This window comes from Rhododendron vialii, chromosome 5a, assembly GCF_030253575.1.
Source record: "Rhododendron vialii isolate Sample 1 chromosome 5a, ASM3025357v1".
Lineage (NCBI taxonomy): Eukaryota > Viridiplantae > Streptophyta > Magnoliopsida > Ericales > Ericaceae > Rhododendron > Rhododendron vialii.
The window spans coordinates 36,507,420-36,527,012 of record NC_080561.1 but is presented as its reverse complement, the minus strand read 5'-3'; the positions used below and the strand labels follow the sequence as shown (position 1 = coordinate 36,527,012).

The following is a 19,593-nucleotide window of genomic DNA, read 5'->3' as shown; positions in this document are numbered from 1 at the left end:
GACCCTCTACATGTGCACAGACTCAAACTGCTGATGAGCATCTGGTTTTTGCCATTCACTTTCTTATCCCATGGTAGACTTCCAGCCCCTCATCAAATTGTTTGACCCCAGTCGTTGCAATCTACTACACTACGTTTTTCACTGTCATTTCATTGTGTTGAAAAGTTTGATGAGGTTGACGCGCATTGTCTAACGTATTGCATTTGACGCACAAATCGATATGAAATCTAGCTTACTAGTCATGGTGGAAAACCATTCAATTGCCAAGTACAAATTTGAAATTGAACAGTTATCGTTCTCACACACGCAAATGACTCCTGTTTCGTATTTGGAAAACCATTCAGTTGCCAAGTACAATTTTGAAATTGAACAGTTACTGTTCTCACATGCGCGAATGACTCCTGTTTCATATTTGGACGCAAATCTGTCACTGTGATCCCCAAGGCGAAGGTTGTGGAAGAATAGATGTGGTTATGGTCGATGGTGGCGATGCTCTTGAATGTATGATAGAGAAGTTTAGGGGTCAGTGCTGGAGCCCCCATTTCATGTGAAAATTTGAAATTGCTAAAAATTACTCTCGAAGTTGAGATTTTTTTTTTTGCAATCTTGACCCCACAAAATATAGGAAAGTGTCCAACAAGCCCACTAAAATGGACCAACTCATTCCAAACAAAATTTGTATGAGCTACCCACTCCTTTAAGTTGAAAATATATTTGAAAAAATATTGAATGAGCTAACGATTGAAAAATTGGTCAAATCAAAACACACACACACACCACATGAAGGACAATCAAGTAAAGAACATGATCAGAAAAGACACAGATATATATGTTGCTCTTCAATTGTATAGTTGAGTGCATCCACGGTTTATATCAATTTTTATTATGCATTGAAGAATGAGTACCGACTAGATTGACTATTGCGTATAGCAAGTACTTGTATCCTAGGGCGGCCCCTTGGACCCTTGTGACCTAACCAGGCATGTCAAACTCCAAATAGTCAGCGAATTGTGAGACTTCACAGACCCAATACTAACTACTCAAGGCTCGTATTTCACGTGTCCTTTCTATTAGAGTTTCTTAAAAATGTTACGCCCTTATAGATTTGGTAAAGCTAATTCATAAACAAAAAGTTATATCTATGTAGTAGTTTTCTTACTAGAGATAAAGATATCAGGGGATAAGTAGGTTAGGTTCCTACTAAGAACATCAATGTTACTCCGTCAATTCGAACCTAAAACTTCACTAACACATAGTAACATGTGTAGTGTTACACGACTGCTTTGCTCTTTTATAACAAAATAGACTATTCTCGTACAGCTTGACCTTCTTCAGCACAAATATTAGGGTCGTTTCAAGTTGTCCAGGCACCGTTATCGATATTTTTTTTTTTTTTGGTGGAGTTATACATACACCGTTAAATAAACAATGACATAACCAAAATTAAATAATCAAAACTTATCACCTCATTTTTTGGTTATCTATTTAAGGGGTTGCTAAAGTTAACAATGTGAAGTCTCCCAATGGTCCATAATCAAAACTCATTTTTAGTAGAGAGAGTTGGGAATAAATGTAAGTGGATGGGTCTATTGATAGTGATGGGAGAAGAGATAAAGGATAGAGAGAGAGAGAGAGAGAGGTGGTCCCCATAAAAAAATGGTTATTTCAAAGAGAAAAGGTAAAGGTTGCTAATTTTGGTTATTCAAACACCAAAAGATAATTATCCAGATTGACTACTAAATCTCGTTGATACAGATTGTAGCAGCTTAACAAATCAACAACCAGGATCTGGAGAAACATAAAATGGGTTCCAATTTACTAAAGCAGAGAAACATGAACATTCCATAGTAGGATCATGATCAGAAGAGGCAGGGATCCAAGGTGGAGGGTACCGATGATCACAACGCTCGCGTTTAACAAGATGAAGGCCGAGTTGGTACAATTTTGTGCCCGGCTGATGTGCAGAAACATTTCCTGGAACAATATTTCCAAATTGATGGGGTATTTCATCTTCATAGGCTGATTGGGAGCTCATATCTTCTTGTTCCTCCTTGTATAGAAGCCAACCTCCTTTACTTGCACAAATTCACCTCCAGACACTGAAATATTGATTTCATCGCCGCCTTCCAAATGATTTCCAAATTTCCAATAACTTAACCACATCATGTCTTCACCATCTTTTGCCGTTCCAAAGACATGTGGGGGGCAATGGTTCCAAACCAAGCCCTTCGTCCTATTACTTACAACCGTATGTGGTTCATAGTCTTTTGGATCACGAGAGCACTCATAAGCTGAACACAGATTTAAGCCTCGGGTCCTTGAATTAAGATAGAAGGCACAATAAAATCAATTGAGGCTCCTAGATTCTTGAAATTGAACCAGGGTGGAACCTCGCTACCAGGAATATAAGCGGAGATTATATATGTTTCATAACATACCTGTGTCACAGAAAGAAAATCTAAGCATCAGAGAGAGAGAGAGAGAGAGAGAGAGAGAGAGAGAGAGCACCTGGAGGGGAAGCCTCCTTTGTCGCATGCCATGCCATGACGTTAGTTTTACAGTTAGGTTTCCCATGGATTGCAAGTTCGACAACCCCAAATTATTAACAATCTTAGCTTCAACGTTTCCTACGGATTCTACTTTGAATAGGCTCAAAGTCTCTAGAGAAGTGGTTGTTGGACGGTGGGAAATTTGAAAAGTTACTTCCTCCAGCAATTTATTACATGCAAAAAAGAAACCAAGTAGTTGCGGGAGCCTTGGGCAAGAATAAATGTACAAGTACTCAACCTTCAGACCTCTGATGAAATCTGGGAGGCCACGAAATTGATTGAACGACAGATCTAGTTCCTTCAGTGACCATAGATTGCTAAGGTCTCTAGGGAAATCATCCTCCGAAAGATTACATTTCGCTAGATGTAATTTTACCAAGGAACATGGTGAAGAAGACCATGAAATTTTTGGACTTTCTCTTGGCTTCAACCGCCAAGACCAGATGAAAGATTGCACTGCATTTACCTGCCCATTGGTAGGGACAGATTGATTTAAAGCAATTCCATTTACCGCGAGCATAGTTAGAGACTCCATATTTCCCATGTTTGTCGGCAATTCGTCGAGATTTGAGCAACCAGAGATGACAAGCGTTTCCAAATGTTTTAGCATACAAATGCTTGTCGGAAGATTCCTCAAATTTTTGCAGTCTTCCAAATTTAACATAACAAGCTTGTCAAGGCGTCCAATGGATTCATGAACCTCAACCAAACTTGTACAATTTTTAAGTACCAGTTTCTCAAGATTGAGGAGTTCTGAAAAGTTGGGAATTTTGGCAAGGTTATATGAATGACTGAGATTGAGGATTTTTAACAACCGTAGAAATTGCAAAAGAAGGGGGGGTGGGTGGGTGGTGGTGGATTCACTTTCTCTCCAAAGGAAAATCACGAGGTATGGACTTTAAGTGGAAATTCACGCCAGCATAACCATCTTAATCCTTTGGAAAACTTTTTATAGGGCCCACTAATATGTATACAATTCAACTGCAGAAGTTTTAGTTTGCGCATCTTTGCAAATGCATTAGCTTCCAAAGCCACTAGATTTGATTTTTTTGGATCAGTGGGTTCGAGGTGAGAGGAAAAGATGCTAAAACCATATCTTTTAAGCGAAGAACCCACATTTAACAATAAGGACTTCTGAAGGAACTCTTCATAGCGACATTTTCTATTATCACCAAGAATCGTACTAGCATATATATCTTCCTTCAGCGCATAAATATTGAGTTTAAGGCCTTCGACTTTGCTTGTGCCCTAACATAAGAATGAGAAAAAAAGGAAAGGGAGCATGTGTGGCAGGAACAATGATTAGTGAATAGAATCCCTACAAATATTCATACAAAAATACATACTAAAGAGCATAGTATAATTCTTACATTGTTTTCTCTCAAAACATTAAGTGCATCCTTATGATTCCAAAGGATGCTACGTTTGCCTGGCTCCTTTGGTGACTCTTGGTGAACAATCTCTCTTCCCATTTCTTGAAGCAAATGATGCATTACCAATGTATTACTTCTATCAATCGATATCAAACATCTGTCCATGAGGTTTTGAATGCCAACCACTATGTAAAATTCACATCCGTCTAAGATCGTAACAGTGCAATCCTCATTGCTTCCAACAAAAAAAAAAGCAAGATTGAGGAATAGATGTTTGTCGTGGTCATCTTGTAAAGAGTCGTAGCTTATTTGAAGTTTTTCAAGGATTTGACTGTCGGGAATCATTTTCAATTTTTCCAATTGACTTTCCCATACGTTTAAGCATTTCCCTGATAGAGAAGAACCTAAAACTTTAATTGCTAATGGAATCCCTCCACAATAGCTCACAACCCTTTTTGAGACCTCTCCATACCCATTGTCGGGATAACATTTTCCGAAGGCATGCCAACTAAAGAGCCCTAAGGATTCCTCACCGCTCAGTTCTTCAAACTTGTGCATCTTATAGAATTCATAAGCCCCTAGTAACCACTCACGCCTGGTGGTTATGATGATTTTACTTCCTAGAAAAAGCCAACCTCACTTTCCAAGTAGTGCATCTAATTGGTCAAGTTTATCTACATCATCAAGAACTACGAAAACTTTTTGGAAACATATGGCATCTTTAATCATAGCAGTTCCTTCAGCAATACTGTTTGGTTTTACTTTCCTAGTCTTCAAAATGTCTGTAAGAAACTGTCTTTGTAAACGAAGTAAACCATCTTTTTGTTGTGAAATTTCTCTTACATTTGCAATAAATTAAACTGCTAGCCTCAAATCTTGAGAAATTCAAATTATACAGAAATGTTGCAGTGGTTGTCTTGCCTATTCCACCCATTCCACAAATCGCAACCATGCCAACATTACTTGGTCCATCTTCTAACCAAAGCTGAACGTTTTTGACTCGTAAATGCATTCCAACCAAGTTGGGGGCAATGTACAAGGATGTGCGACTTAGTTTATCTTGAACCACTTTTATGATTTTCTGGATAAACCTTGCCTCGTGTTTGAAAATTATGATGAAGACGGGACATAAAAAACAATAAGAATACATGATTGAATCGCACAAACCAAGAATTAAACATTTCAAAGCAATAACTAACAAAAATGAGCACGTTATTGGCACTACTGCAATAATGGGATGAAAAGTGACACAAATTATGCCTAGCTAAAGAAGCAAGCTACGAGGAAATTACCCATCAACTTGATTTTGTAAATTCATCCCGGCCACATCTGCAACTTCTCTAAGCGCAACCCTCCATGTTTCTACCTTATCCTTCAATTTCTCTTTTGCCAGTTCACTTGTTTCTGATTTGAGCTTTTCTTCTTGCCTTGTAAATGCTTCTTCCAAACTGCCTAGTTGCTTCTTCACTTCAGATGGATCCACATCATAGAAGACAAGTAGAACTACGTGTCCAAGGGTCTTGCATTTAAGAATCATCACAAGCTCTTCAAGGCACCAAGTTGACGAGGCATAGTTCTTTGAGAAGATAATTATCGAAATTCTTGACTCTCGAATCGCTTTCTCAAGTTCACACTTGATATCTTCTCCTTTTTCTAAGCCATCACCGTCTCTGAAGGTGCAAAATCCGGCTTGGTTCAAAGCTGTGTAGAGGTGATAGGTGAAAGTCTTGCGAGTGTCCTCGCCCCTGAAGCTCAAAAACACATGATAGCTACATGGAGAAGCCGAAGAAGAGGCTTCTTGGGATTTCATAGCAGACATTGAACAAAGCCCAAGAAAAGATTGAGGAGTCAACAAACAAGAGAAGAGAGCACTGTTATCTGCCAAGACTCCACATGCTATTCAATGTGTAGTATTTAACAAGGGATGCCAGTTGAGCAAATGAGAGACTCAACTGAAACCTAGTAATGGAAAAAGAGAAAAAATTTATTACGTACAGAGCTTTGTTGAAATAGTAAGCATGATTCTCACATTTGGGAACCGTTCTTTTGGAGGCTTGGTACTGATAAGTTTCAAAGTAAGTGGAAGGATTTAGTCAAAGATTTTTTTTTGAATAGAGATTTAGTCAAAGATTAGGTGAAGACTTTTGCCATTAAGTATTTGCAGGGGCAGACGCATGTAGTGGCAAGGTGGGTCAGTTGACCTCACTGGATAAAATTTCTCCATAGAGATATATGTAGATTTCTGGGCATTTTAGTAATTTTGCCCCAAGATCCTATCTCTCCCTTTTATATCTTGCCCTAAGTACTCTGCAAAAATTACAAAATTGCCCAACTTTTTACCCACTGTGGTCTCCTTTCAACAAGCGCTCTCTCTCTCTCTCTCTCTCTCTCTCTCTCTGAAAAAAGGAAGTTCCAAAGTGATCTTGCCTATTTGTTTTTTAAAATGTAAGATGCATTAAATTATAAGTATTAAATGTTTACAATTCTAAACCCCTGATAATTTAAAATAAAAACCTAGATCAATTTGAGACAAATTTGATTAATTATCTATATGATTGTGAATCTGTGATTTTGTTATTTTTTTCTTTTGTTTTTGGAATTGTACTACTAACTATGCAATAGTTCTTTTTCGCTTCAGTTTTCTTTATCACTATCTAGTACCTGCATTGGTTTATTCTAATTTTAGACTTGGAATTTTGTGTACATTGAGCAATAGATTTTTGATAGGTTAAAAATGATACTATCGGGAATCAATTTCAAAATATGAAAAATCGTCAGGGTCAGTTGGGAATCAAACGATATGTTATGGATTGACATTTCCACCTTTTATTTATCTATTATTATGAATTGATCTCTTTTTTTTAGTATCTATTCTATATAGTATTAGAGGGGGTTTTTCTATGAAAAACTTCATTGAGATGTGGCATAGTTTAGAATGACTCTAAACACACTTATATATGTTTTACCTATTTTAAATCTTATTGGCCCCAACAATAAGATAACTTCAAATTCGAAAAATCCTATTATTTAGGGGGGGACCAAATTTATTTACCTACCTATCTCTCTCTTGAAAAAACCCTTCCTTATCTCTATTTTTTTCCAGATGGTTGTGCACAACACGCACTGATACTAGTCATTGTGTATCAGTTTATGTTGTAGATACTTTGACCCCAGTAACACTAAATTCTAGGTCCACCCTTGAGTATTGGATTTTGTGAGTGTTTCAATAAATGTAAGCTTATCAATTAAATGTGTAGCTTTACCTATAAATAGGCTTGTAATTTATATTGTAAAAGTATGGGAGTTGAGTGAGAGAAAGAAAGAGAGAGGTGAGTGAGAGCTTTGTAATTGTTTGTGTGCTTTATCAATAAAAAGTGTGCTTATTATTGTGTGTGAGAAATCTCCTCCTCTAATCAGTGATTCCTATCTCTTCCGCTTTACAACAAGATTTCCGTGAATGTTTATGTTTACATGTCAAATCGCATGTGTCCAAAGTGTATCGTATGGTCCGGATTTTAAAAAAATTATTCGCTTGAAGAGTTAAATTCCTCTAGCGAATAGTTTTTTTTAAAAATCCGGACCGTCCATCGTGTAGCTCCGCAAATGATTTATTCACAAATCCTCCGTGAATAAGCCAATCTCATGGAAAAAGCATAAGCGAGTGAATGAACAGCTTTCTCTAAAGATATTTATGATATTTCCATGAGTGAGGCTTAGCTAGAAGCATGTAGCACCCATCCCGAATATTTAGTTATTTTAATTTGTGAAGTTGGGGTTGATTCGTAGGAGGTGAAACTTACGGGTGGTTTTATGTGGTTTAGGAATTAGAGCATAAGTTGTTTAGGGTTTCACTTGCATGTGATTATTTTCCTTCGTGTTATCAGAGAGAGAGAGAGAGAGAGAGAGAGAGAGAGAGAGAGAGAGAGAGAGAGAGAGAGAGAGAGAGAGAGAGAGAGAGCAGGAGAGGAGGAAGGGGAAAAGAGGAGGAAACTCTAGGCTGCTCTTCAAGGAATTATTCGAGATATCTAGAAAGCTTCTAAATTCTTGTAATAATTACTGGATGTTTATATGTGTGTCTATTGTATCATGTTAAATTTTCAAAATTTTCTGAGAAGTGTAGAAAAAGATAAAAATCATAAACCAAGCTGTAGTTGGATTGCTGGTTTTGTGCAAACAGCTTACAGATCTGTGTTATGCATCAAGTTTTTTATAGTTAAACAATTCTCCTGATTATGGGTCCTTATGAGTCTGAAAGATTGATAAATTGGTGATATTTTGGCATTAGAATTACCAAAAAGTATTAAGTATTCGATTTTTAATAAATTTTTGAACACAGATATTCTGCTAGAAATTGTACTTCGCTGCACAGAATTTCTGAGTTCGGAGGTGATTTTGACTAGGTTCCTTTATTGTGAAAAATATGAGAAAAAATCAGGGATAAACTTTGATATGTTATGATCTCTACGAAATTTGGGATTTATTAGATGCATATTCTAAGTTTGGCAGATTTTACAAGTTGGTGTAACCCTGTTGAGTTTTGTAGTTGCTGCATGGTCATATCTCTTAGCTCGAGTATCGGGTTTGCGCACGGATTTTTGATTCTGAAACTAGACTCGTATAACTTTCGGAATATGTAGGGGTTGTGGCTTAGTTTGTACTAGGTTAAATCAATTTTTGATTTGAAGTTGATAGACGTGCATAATCTACAATTTTGGGCAGTTGTGTATGTAACTTCGGACAAGCATAACTTTGTCGTTCGGACTCTATGTTGGGCAAATATTATATCAAAATTCATGTACCAAATGTGTACTTTCTAATGGTGGTGGTCTCATAACCTGGTTCTTAACCAATAAAAAGTTATGGTCAGAATACGACAGGAAGGTCATGGTTTTCAAACCAATTTTAAGAGTTATGTCATATTTATACTCTTACGTTTGATTGGAGGCACTTCTAAGCCTTAAGATGGACATATTTGTATTCGTTGGGTATCATCTAATACCTTATTAGTTTTATATTTTGGTATCAAATAATTGTTAAATGGTTTAGGGGTGTTGGTGGCCTTGTTAACTTTTTTTGACACTTGTTAGCATGGTAAATATATTATGGGGTGTATCATATATTTACTTAAACATTCGAAGGGATTTGTATGCTAATAGGAGTTAGCCTGTGACTAGGTAATGAGCTGGTCAGATAGGAGGTGCGAAAACCGTAAGTTTGGCGTATCTCGGTCGATGCAAAGGTGAGTGTGTTTGATATGGTTCTTCTCCATATAATACTGTTGTGGTGGTGAGTGTATATCTTGCTAATTGTGTTTAGCTTTTGATATGGTTATCTTTAATGAGATATTGTTGTAGTGAGGGGTGTATATCATGCTATTGCTGTTAGCTTTTGATATGTTGTGAATGTTTGCGTGTGAGGCACACCATGTCGTAAGCCATCGTTCAATGGACGATGGTTGGGAGCATAGTGTGTGGGACACGAGATTTGGTTGTGATATGCGTGTTAGATGAATATGCATGCCGATGGGTGTTGATTGAACCGCCGAAGGTTAGCGTGTGAGGCATACCATGTTGTATGTCATGCTGGCTAATTATCGGTTGATGAGAGCATGGTATGTGGGACACATTGTCTTGGGTACATGCGATGTGGCAGACGTGTCACTGCATGTGATGTGATTATATTCATTTTATTGTACATCGTATGTTACTACACAGTTGAGTGGACAAGTTGGTTATAACTGTTGTATACATTCGAGTATTTCAGTTACGCTGGTGATGTGTATTCTTGTTGATATTCCTTGGGGTATTGTGGTATTATATTGAGCGTTTCTATATCTTACACACTTTGCCTTCCCTTTTTGGTCTGTCAGGTAGCAGGTTGTTTAGAGTGAGTCCACTACTAGTCGTTGTGTTAAGGTGTTTGCTAGCGTCAGGTGGGGTTTTGGTTACGTTGTGGACTCACCTTAGCTGGTGCAGAACTTAATTTGTAAGGAGTTGTAACTAAGGATAATTAAAGCTTTTAAATTGTATAGGTTGTAATTAAATTTGGTCGATGGCTGGCGTTCTATTTGAGGTTAGCCTTGGACGTTGTGGATGGTCGAGTTTGTTGTAGGTGGTTGATGAAGAAGTTGGTTTATTCAAGTTGTAAGTAAGTCGTCGGTGGATGTGTTGAAGTATAGAATTTTTAAAATACTATAACGCAGATGTTATTTTTTGGCTGTGTGATGTCATGGTTGGTTGGTCAATACGTTGACTCATTTTTATGTTAAGGTGATAAGCCTTCCGCTAGGTGTTTATTTCTGACAGGTTATGAGGTATGGCTTGGTCTCCTGTGTGGAATGCCATGTGGTCGCGTCGACTCGGGCCCACTTTGGGTGCCGTTTGCGGGGCGGGGCGTGACAAAGCAACTAAACACAAATGTAAACCAGTAAATCCGCTGTCGCCTTGCATCTGTGGGACATTCGGCTCTCGTTGTTAGTCAAGATTTGATCAATACGGGAAATGCTACACACACAACCAATAAAGCACAACCAACCCACACAACCGCTGACGTCAGCGTGACTTAAGCACAAAACGATGTCGTTTTATTTAAATAAATAAAAAAAACCAGGTCGTGAACAGCGCTCCCCCTTTCCCTTTCCCTCCACCTTCACAATCAGAAATTCAAAATCAGAGATAAGAGAGGGCTTCCCGACTGACCCAACCCGGCACACTCCCACCACCACCGGCGACCCAATCCCGGCGCACTCCCCCAGCTTCAAGGCGACAGAGAGGGGCCTTCTCTTCCAGCAATTACATGGTTTGTACGCTTTACTGCATTTGGTTTTACACTTTATGTCATTTATGTGGATGTCTTAGAGTCAAGGAATAAAACTGACAATATCTAGGGCTTATCATGAGAATTGTAAGTGCTTTGTAACTTTGTAATTGAAGCCAAAACTTGGTGTTTGTTTGTTTGTTTTTTTTTTGACGGAATCGAAGTGCAATCAACAGAAAAAGACAAATTTTTTTGTTGGGCCACTAATCAATCCTTGTACATATGCTTGTAAATTGAAAGGGAAAGAGAAAATCTTAAACTGACTTGCTGCAAAAAAAAAACCCTTATGCGAAATAGAGCAGTTTTTCTGTAAAAAGAACCCCTAATGCGAAATAGAGCAGTTTTTGGCATGGGCAATTAGTCATGCGTAAAAGGTACCGGTCATATTTATGGTGGGATATTAATCAATTATTATGTCCGTATTTTTCCCCCCTTTTTGGAGAGTGGTTTTGTGAAAGGTAAAAGTTGTATATTTGTATGAATATGTGAAGGGACAAAGTTAGAAATAGAATTCGTGTTCTAGCTTATTGTATCTTATATTGTTGTTCACTCTAGTCATTGCATTATGAGTTTATTATTTTGGCAAAATGGGATTTGGCATGTATGTAATTGTTTCATTTTTTTAACTAATAGATGATGTCACCGGATTCTGTTCCGTCTGCAATGCCTCCAAACAAAGAGTGTGTAAAAAAAGAAGAGGTATGGAGTGGAGACTATCAAGATGAAATAGATACTACCGGAGTTGGGAAGGAGGCAACAGAAAATTGTGAAGATACAATTGAAGAATCGAAAGAGGGAATGATATTTGATACATCAGAGGAAGCTTATTCGTATTACTCAAGATTTGCTAAAGAAAAAGGATTTGCTGTGGCAAAAAGAACATCGAGAAAGGGAAAAGATGGAAAGTTGAAGGATGTAACTATAACATGCAATCGTGCTAGAAAGGCAAGGGTGACAATAAGCAACCCGGTCAAACCACGACCACAATAAAAAATTAATTGTCCAGCTCATGTTACTGTTGTGTTGCACTCGAATGGAAAGTGGAGGTTAAACTGAGTTGCTTTAGTTCACAATCATGACCTGAGTCCGGGAAAGGCAAGGTATTTGAAGAGCAATAGGGTACTTGATGAACCCGTGAAAAGAAGACTGGAATTGAATGATAAAGTGGAGGTTATCCTCGTAGAATGTCAATAAATCACAAAGCTAGGTTTTGAAAAAATTTCGGCCTGTGTTTATATTGTGTCCTGTGTCCATGTCGTGTCCTACGACTTGATTGCTTGTTAGTCTCGTGATAACCTTTCATAAAATAACGCTACTTTAGTTGTTGTTGATGATAGGTTATTCTTTTTGATTAATGGAAATGGACATATTCCTGGTAGAATGTCAGTAAATCACAAAGGTAGGTTTTGGAAAAATTTCGGCAAAATCTCCTCTATTTTTGGTCCTAGCCCGACGTCTCGCATCTTAGCCAGTATACCAGAAACAACACCAGTTTACGTACAAGCCCACGCCGAACAGTTCTCATTCTAAATCATCATTCACAAGTCACATTCATAGCCAAATTATCATTTCATAACGAAAACCATAATACAATAAATTTAGAAACCACGCAGGGCCGTTCTCATCACTGTAGACACCCCATTCTGGACTGTCCAGATAACGTTATTTGTCGATCATTTGTTTCCCCCAATGATGATTATAGTCGAGAACAGTCTGAGGACGATGGTGTGTTTGAGCTTTGAGCATCCCGAGCCTCTTTCAAACCCCTTTCAAGCCCTTCAAACTAGAGCCAAACGGCCCAAGCAAAACCCAACTGGCTTACGTCAGTACCTTGATGACGTACGCCAGTTAGCTGCCACGTGTCAGTCATCGACCGTTGACTCAGCTATCACTGGCGCATGCCGGTAAAAGTGTGGCGCACGCCAGTCAAATCAAGTCAAATCAACTTTATTCAGCCACATGGACGAGACTTTTGTGCCACCCTGACGTCGGCCACAGTAGCCCCTGATGATTATATCGTCCAGGCCCGTCCCCCTTCTCTCCTACACCCCCCATCAAGGCAAGTCCCATGCATTTAATGCATGGGAGGCTCCCTTCCTCAAGCAACCAGCCAAACAGGGCCTTAGCACCAGACTGATCTCAGTCTCTCTCCCCTATAAATACCCCCCTTTGCATTCATTTGCAAGGGGTTAGCCTCATTAAGAAGAAAAAACTCTCTTCTTCCCTCTTTCTTGCTCTCCATCTCTTTTCTTCCATTGAAAGAGAAAAGAAAGCAACCCACTTCCATACACCCTACTGATATCCAGTCACCATCTAAGCCTCCATCTCCAAGCTTTAAGCTCAATACCACATTCAATCCTCAAACAAAAAGGTATACCACCTTTGTGTCCCTTTTCTGTTTTTGACCCCTGAGGGGAACCAGTAAGGCTCAGGCTAGTAAGCAATACTAGTCCTGGCCTCAAACTGGTAAAATACGACAAACGTATGAGATGGACCATGGCGCATGCCAGTACATATATGCCGTACGCCAGTCATGGCAGTATGAGTACTACTGACGTGGGGATCATGGATCGTCATTTCTGTTACTTTATCTTTTTGTCAATCACCCTTGCATGATAAATAACCAGTTTACTGCTTTCTGTATATTTAGAACTGTTTAGATGTGGTAGTTATTGCTTACTCTTCGTCTATTCAAAAGGCCTCTGGGATCCTTCTGGTCATGTTCCAGAGCCCAGATGATGCAAAGCCAAGCACTGGATTAGGGTCAAACGTGCGTACGATAGTCCATGACTGGCGTACGACAGTTAAAACTAGGATCCAGTGGCTGGCCCTTGCATTTTAGCTTAAACTTGGCCTCTTTTATGTCCTCACTCTGTTTAGGGGGTTTCCTGTCTATTTTTATGGCTTCCAGTTATTTCATCTGTCTGTAACTATGTATTTTCTGCTATATTAATTGTGTGGTTTGCCCTGGGTATGTGCTGGTCCCTTTCCAGAGCCCAGAGGATTGCAAACAAAGACTGAAAAACCAGGTAAGTGGAGCACGCCAGTCCAGTTGTGGCGTGCGCAGGTCCTACTTGCGTGCACTGGTTCGATCAGTGCACGCTGGTACGGAGTCTGTTCACGACCCTCCGGGGCAGCGTACCCCAACTTATTCAGACTGCTCTCAGTGCTTGTTCTCAATCTATGTTTACTATTGCAAGTAAATCATCCATAAGCATTTTGTCACATAATCACAACTTGTTACAGTTTTAATCCCCATTAACTGCTTCCCCCGCCCTAGCTTGGCTAAAAATGATCAAATGAGAGAAAAATGCAAACGTTTTACAAAGAAATGCCCGAGTAGAGACCGATCTCCGGATTGGGCGAGAGGGGTGCCATAAAACCCTTCCCCTCTCGTAACCTGGCTCCCGAACCTCAGATATCGAAGGTGACGACGGTCCAGTCTACAAGCCTTTTTCAAAATCAAACAAACGTGGCAAACGTTTTCGAGTTCGGCTCCTTGGGTGTTTTCACCGCTAAAACCCGAGTGGCGACTCTGAATCGAAGCGTTTCGCCGCGCTTTCCGAAAAAGGGCCGCGCCCAAGTTTTTGTAAACGAAAATTTTCGGGGCGCGTGCCCACAATCACAATTATCAATAACATACAAAGTTAGGTTTTTGCAATACTATAACTTGATATTACAAAGCTTAGTACATATTGATATTCCAAACTACAACAAATTGATCATTTTCCTTGGCTTTTGATTCACTTGAGTAGCTTCAATCTCTTTTATTGCCTTTTCGAATCTCCACTAGCCTTTGCAGGCTGAAATCTTTACCAACGAACTCTTTCGATTAACAGCATCCTCTCCAATGCTTCCATTATAAAAGAGCACCAACTGAGTAGACAAGGATTGAGTGCCCACAAACATATCACCATTTAATTATAGCATCTCTTAGCCCTCCATAAAATTGGAGTTGTAAGAGTTTCAGCAACTTCATTAAAAAACAGTATTCATAGCACCAGAAAACTGCAGAGATCTTTCAGCAACTTCATGATTTTGCATAGGGCCCTCCAAAAAAATTGGATCCAAAACACAACCCTTAGCCCTCCAAAAAAATTTGAGTTGTAAGAGTTTCAGCAATGATATTGCATACGGCCTGTTCTGTAATGACGAGATGATTGCAATTGGCACAAACATTATACACGAACTTCCTCTTGTCTTTTAAGAAAGGATGAGCCTGCACAAATTATATAAAAACTTCTTGAGAAGAAGAGCTACATTAATGTGGGCACCAAACCAGAACCTAGAACTTAGTCAGTTGAGGTTTCTAACACTAAACCAGTAGTCACCCCTTCATATTGTGCAAATTTACCGTTGGACAGAAATTATGGTCTACGAAGTTCATATCCTTAAGGGTAGCTAGGCAAATGTTAATACCTAATTCAAGGAGCACCTTTACAATGTTAAAGCATCCAAAGGACAGCAAAACTATCATCCTATATGGCATTAGTCATTGAAATGCAGCCAAAGAAAAATTTGAGTTTGGTGGATTTATTTTACAATGGAAGTAGTCGAGGCCTCGTGCAGCACCAATAGCAATCTTTATTCTTGTGCTCCAACTCAATGGCTCTTTATTAGGTTCAATATCTGATAATACAAAGCACTTTCAATGGCCAATGAACAATTAAGACTAGAGTCACTACACAACCGGTGCTAATGTATGTTTTGTTCTCAATTCAACAGTGAGGAAACAAAAGCATTTAGGGAAAAATAAAAGGGCAAATTATAGTTACCCCCCTCTAACTATGCCTCCCGTACACTTACCCCCCTCTAACTTTTTTTTTGGCACTTAACCCCCTCAAACTAAAGGAAATTCAAACGGTCATAACTTCAAACGGTCATAACTTTTTCGTCCAAAGTCGAAAATATGCAAATTATATATCGATTTTGAGATCTTGAAGTCAGCTTTCTAATGACACCAAAATCACATCACGATTCAAAGCACACAGAAAGTTATGATCAAAAGAGTAAGGGCTGGTAGACAGAAAGACCATTTTAATCATAACTTTCTGTGTGCTTTGAATCGTGATGTGATTTTGGTGTCATTAGAAAGCTGACTTCAAGACTTCGAAATTGATATATAATTTGCATATTTTCGATTTTGGATGAAGAAGTTATGACCGTTTGAATTTCCGTTAGTTTGAGGGGGTTAAGTGCCAAAAAAAAAGTTAGAGGGGGATAAGTGTATGCGAGGCATAGTTAGAGGGGGGTAACTATAATTTGCCCAAAATAAAAAGATTGCCATCAATTTTCTTATCATGCTCTAATATTTCTTTTACTTAGGAAAAGCAAGCCGTGGTTTAGAAGCAAAACAGGATTGTTGCGCACTCTAACGAAAGAGAAAAGGAAACACACGAAAACCATGATTTTTGTTTCTAAATCACGATGTAGTAATAATTTGCAAGATGTATGCATTCTTTTTTTCAGGACTTACAAATACATTTTTTTTCCCAGGACAATCACGAAAACTGTGACATGAGAGCTTGATTAAATGCAGACAAACTAATCTTTGTATATTTATCTATACATAACAGTTCAGTTCCATCCCTTTAACATTAGAGCAAGCCAATTTGACTCTAAGTTCAAAACGAAACCCTAATTTTCGAATTAGAGTTTTTTTCCTTTCAAAAAACTCAATTTAATTTTTTTTCCCAGCAACTAAGCAATCAGTTAGGGTACTAATTGAACCAGAGAGAGAGAGAGAGACCTTCGTGGTGGGGTAACAACGTCGGATTTCCCAGCTGGTGGTGGTGGCGGTCTCTGGCGGTGGGTAGCGCTGTGGTTGGGTTCTGGTGGTGGAGGTGGGGAGTGTGGTCGCTGGTGGAGATGGTAAGCGTGGTCGCCGGTGGAGGTGGGAAGCATCGTCGCCGGTGGTGGTGGTGTGCGAGCCCCTCTCTCTCGTCTCTGAAATTTTTTGAGCGTGAAAGTGGAGTGCAATTTTGTTCACCCTCCTTAAAAGAGGGTGAACATTACCCTCTCTCTCATTGGTTGAAATGGTGTGGACCCCACCACAAAGTGATGTCATGCTTATCATGCAATACACTTTTTGGTAAGCATGACATCACTTTGTGGTAGGGTCTACATCATTTCAACTAATAGGAAGGAGGGTAATATTCACCCTCTTAAGTGGAGGGTGAACAAAACTCAACTCGTGAGGCAGGAGAAAGGAAAGGGCAAGGGGGAGCGCTGTTCACGACCTAGGTTTTTTTTTGGGTGCTGCTAAATACAACTGCGAATTTACTACATGTAGCCAATTCATAAAAGGAAATTTTGGGATTCCCTTTTATGAATTGGCTACATGTAGTAAATTCGCAGTTGTATTTAGCCGGGCCCTTTTTTATTTTTTAATAAAATGACGTCGTTTTGTGCTTAGGTCACGCTGACGTCAGCGGTTGTGTGGGTTGGTTGTTCTTTGTTGGTTGTGTGTGTAGCATTTCCGTTTTTGTAAACTTATTTTTCTTATTCTTTTTGTGTATTCTGTTTGTCTTTTCTGAATTTTTGTTAGATTCGCATCATATTTTTTGGATTAATCATCCGTCTCGTTGTCTCGACGAGAGGAGTTTAAAAAGTACAAAATTATAACGGAAAGCAAAAAAAGTTCATGAAAGACGAAAAAATATCAAATAGCTGTCTTATTTGATTTTTTTTTCACCATCGGTCCATATTTTTATACTTTTCCGATTCGTTTTGTCGAGGCGAGGGATTAATCCCAAAAATTATAACCAAAAGCTAGACAAAAAATTACGAAAAATAAAAAATATCGAAATAAGTTTCAAATTTATAAATTTTCAAGAACCCAATAATTCTTAACCAAGGAAAGAATGACACCTAGATTAACGTGTCTGGGGTAGGCAACGGTCGTCCTGATAAAATGAACCAACATAATCCAATCAAACCAACCCAATCCAATCAGCAGAGTCAAGAATTAAAGATACCAAAAAAGTTAGAGCCATGTCACCCCCAACCACACCTCAATTACATCATCTCACTTACAGGCGGGTCCCACTGAAACGGAACTCGCCTGTATGTGAGAGGGTGTGGTTGGGAGTGATGTGCCTCTAGCACTACTCTTAAAGATACAGAAAGTCTGTCCACACAGACATTACATGCATAGATTGTGCATATATTTTTTGTGGGGCTCACCACGGGTCTCATACAAATGATTCGAGCCGTTTATTGAATGCAAAACACTTTTTCAAGAGTCACCGTGAAAAATCAGCTTAATCCGATATTTATAGGTGTTCGATTCAATCATTTAACTTTTTATTTTCTTGAATTCTCAATGAAAAGGTAGATGATTGGGTCGAGAACTGTTAGGTATCGGATTGACCTGATTTTTCTCAAGGACCTTTGAAAAAGTGTTTTATATTTAATGAATGGCTCGGATCATTTGTGTGGGATCCACACAAAAATCTGTTCACAATCTGTACACTTTTGTCTGTATGGATAGAAAGGTTCTTAAAAATAGTTGTTGTACTTTCTGTTTCAAGTGTAGTGTGTGCCAACTTGACTACCAACTGAAAATGTTATGGTCCATGAAACATATGGATGAAAGTATCAATGCAAAGGAATTGGACGATTAATCCAATCAGCAGAGTCAAGAATCAAGATGTTTGACCAAAATTAAAAACAGAATTAGGATAGTCGGTGTACTTTCTCTTTCAAGTGTAAAGGAATTGGACGATTAATCCGATTAATCCAATCAGCAGAGTCAAGAATCAAGATGTTTAACCAAAAATTAAAAATAGAATTAGGATAGTTGGTGTACTTTCTCTTTCAAGTGTAAAGGAATTGGACGATTAATCCAATCAGCAGAGAGTCAAGAATCAAGATGTTTAACCAAAAATTAAAAACAGAATTAGGATAGTTGGTGTACTTTCTCTTTCAAGTGTAGTGTGTGCCAACTTCACTACCCGTTAAAATAAGAACCGAAAATATTGTGGTCCATGAAACATATGTATGAAAGTGTCAATGAAAAGGATTTGGACGGTTATCTTAATCGTTCAATTTCTTTTCATGGACATGTTTCATGGACCCTATCATGTAGGATTTCATACGAAACCCTAAACCCAAGAACTCATATCAAACCATTGAAGAAAAATTATACCGGATGCGTACCTATCGCCATAGAGGAAGAAAATCTTAGTGTGGTTATTCGTCTTCTGCCTCCAAAATCCTTCTTTTGATTTTGACCTTAGTCTCACACAAAGATGGGAAAGTATGAGAAAAGAGGGTTTGGAGTGGAGACCTTGACCACCTATTTATAAGACCTGATTCCATCATAACCCATCATAATAGATGGAACCATATTGACTGCTTTAGGTTGATCTTGCAATTGAAAACATTCAACAACGGCAATTGCATAACACAATGTTGCAAAAGTATAGGGGTTCCACTCTAAGAACAATGTCTCCGTTGGAAGAGCAAGCTTGTGGTGTACGTTCTTACACCGTTTTGTTTTGAGAAGTTTCAAGAGGAATTTGGTAGAGCGCGCAACTTTATATTCATCAGTTCATGAGTATGGGTGTGAATTTGGAGTCAAACATCACGATAGTGCAAAGAGCAAAACTCACATTACGTTTTGGGATGGTGAGACTACTACATATGCAGTTGAAGCATTTATAACATACATTTCTTCTACACTCTCCTTCTTATAACATACATTTCTTTTTTTGTCTTTATTTGGTATGAATTTACTCTATCATTTAATGTGTGAAAAGCATACTTATAAAAGGGTAAAAAAGTAAATTCATATGAATAAGAAAAAAAAAAGAATATATAATAAAAAAGAAAATGTAAAAGTCATTTTCCTA

General features: G+C 38.5%; 3 protein-coding genes across 3 annotated transcripts; all 3 read right to left on the bottom strand.

The window, feature by feature from the left end:
* Positions 1–1,663: 1,663 nt before the first annotated feature.
* On the bottom strand, positions 1,664–4,480 carry LOC131327878 (disease resistance protein TAO1-like). The gene is made up of 4 exons (XM_058361003.1): positions 3,920–4,480; positions 3,532–3,797; positions 2,509–3,445; positions 1,664–2,438 (listed from the first exon to the last, which is right to left on the bottom strand). The coding sequence occupies exons 1-4, from the start codon at positions 4,478–4,480 to the stop codon at positions 2,304–2,306; spliced, it is 1,899 nt and encodes a 632-aa protein (XP_058216986.1). The 3' UTR covers positions 1,664–2,303.
* A 594-nt stretch (positions 4,481–5,074) lies between these two features.
* On the bottom strand, positions 5,075–8,808 carry LOC131327877 (TMV resistance protein N-like). Its single transcript, XM_058361002.1, has 2 exons — positions 8,733–8,808; positions 5,075–5,818 (listed from the first exon to the last, which is right to left on the bottom strand). The coding sequence occupies exons 1-2, from the start codon at positions 8,806–8,808 to the stop codon at positions 5,211–5,213; spliced, it is 684 nt and encodes a 227-aa protein (XP_058216985.1). The 3' UTR covers positions 5,075–5,210.
* Positions 8,809–14,698: 5,890 nt separating this feature from the next.
* LOC131325953 (uncharacterized) lies at positions 14,699–19,234 on the bottom strand. Its single transcript, XM_058358473.1, has 3 exons — positions 18,899–19,234; positions 16,488–16,684; positions 14,699–14,957 (listed from the first exon to the last, which is right to left on the bottom strand). Exons 1-3 carry the CDS (start codon positions 18,906–18,908, stop codon positions 14,820–14,822), a joined length of 345 nt encoding a protein of 114 aa, XP_058214456.1. The 5' UTR covers positions 18,909–19,234; the 3' UTR covers positions 14,699–14,819.
* Between the last annotated feature and the right edge of the window lie 359 nt (positions 19,235–19,593).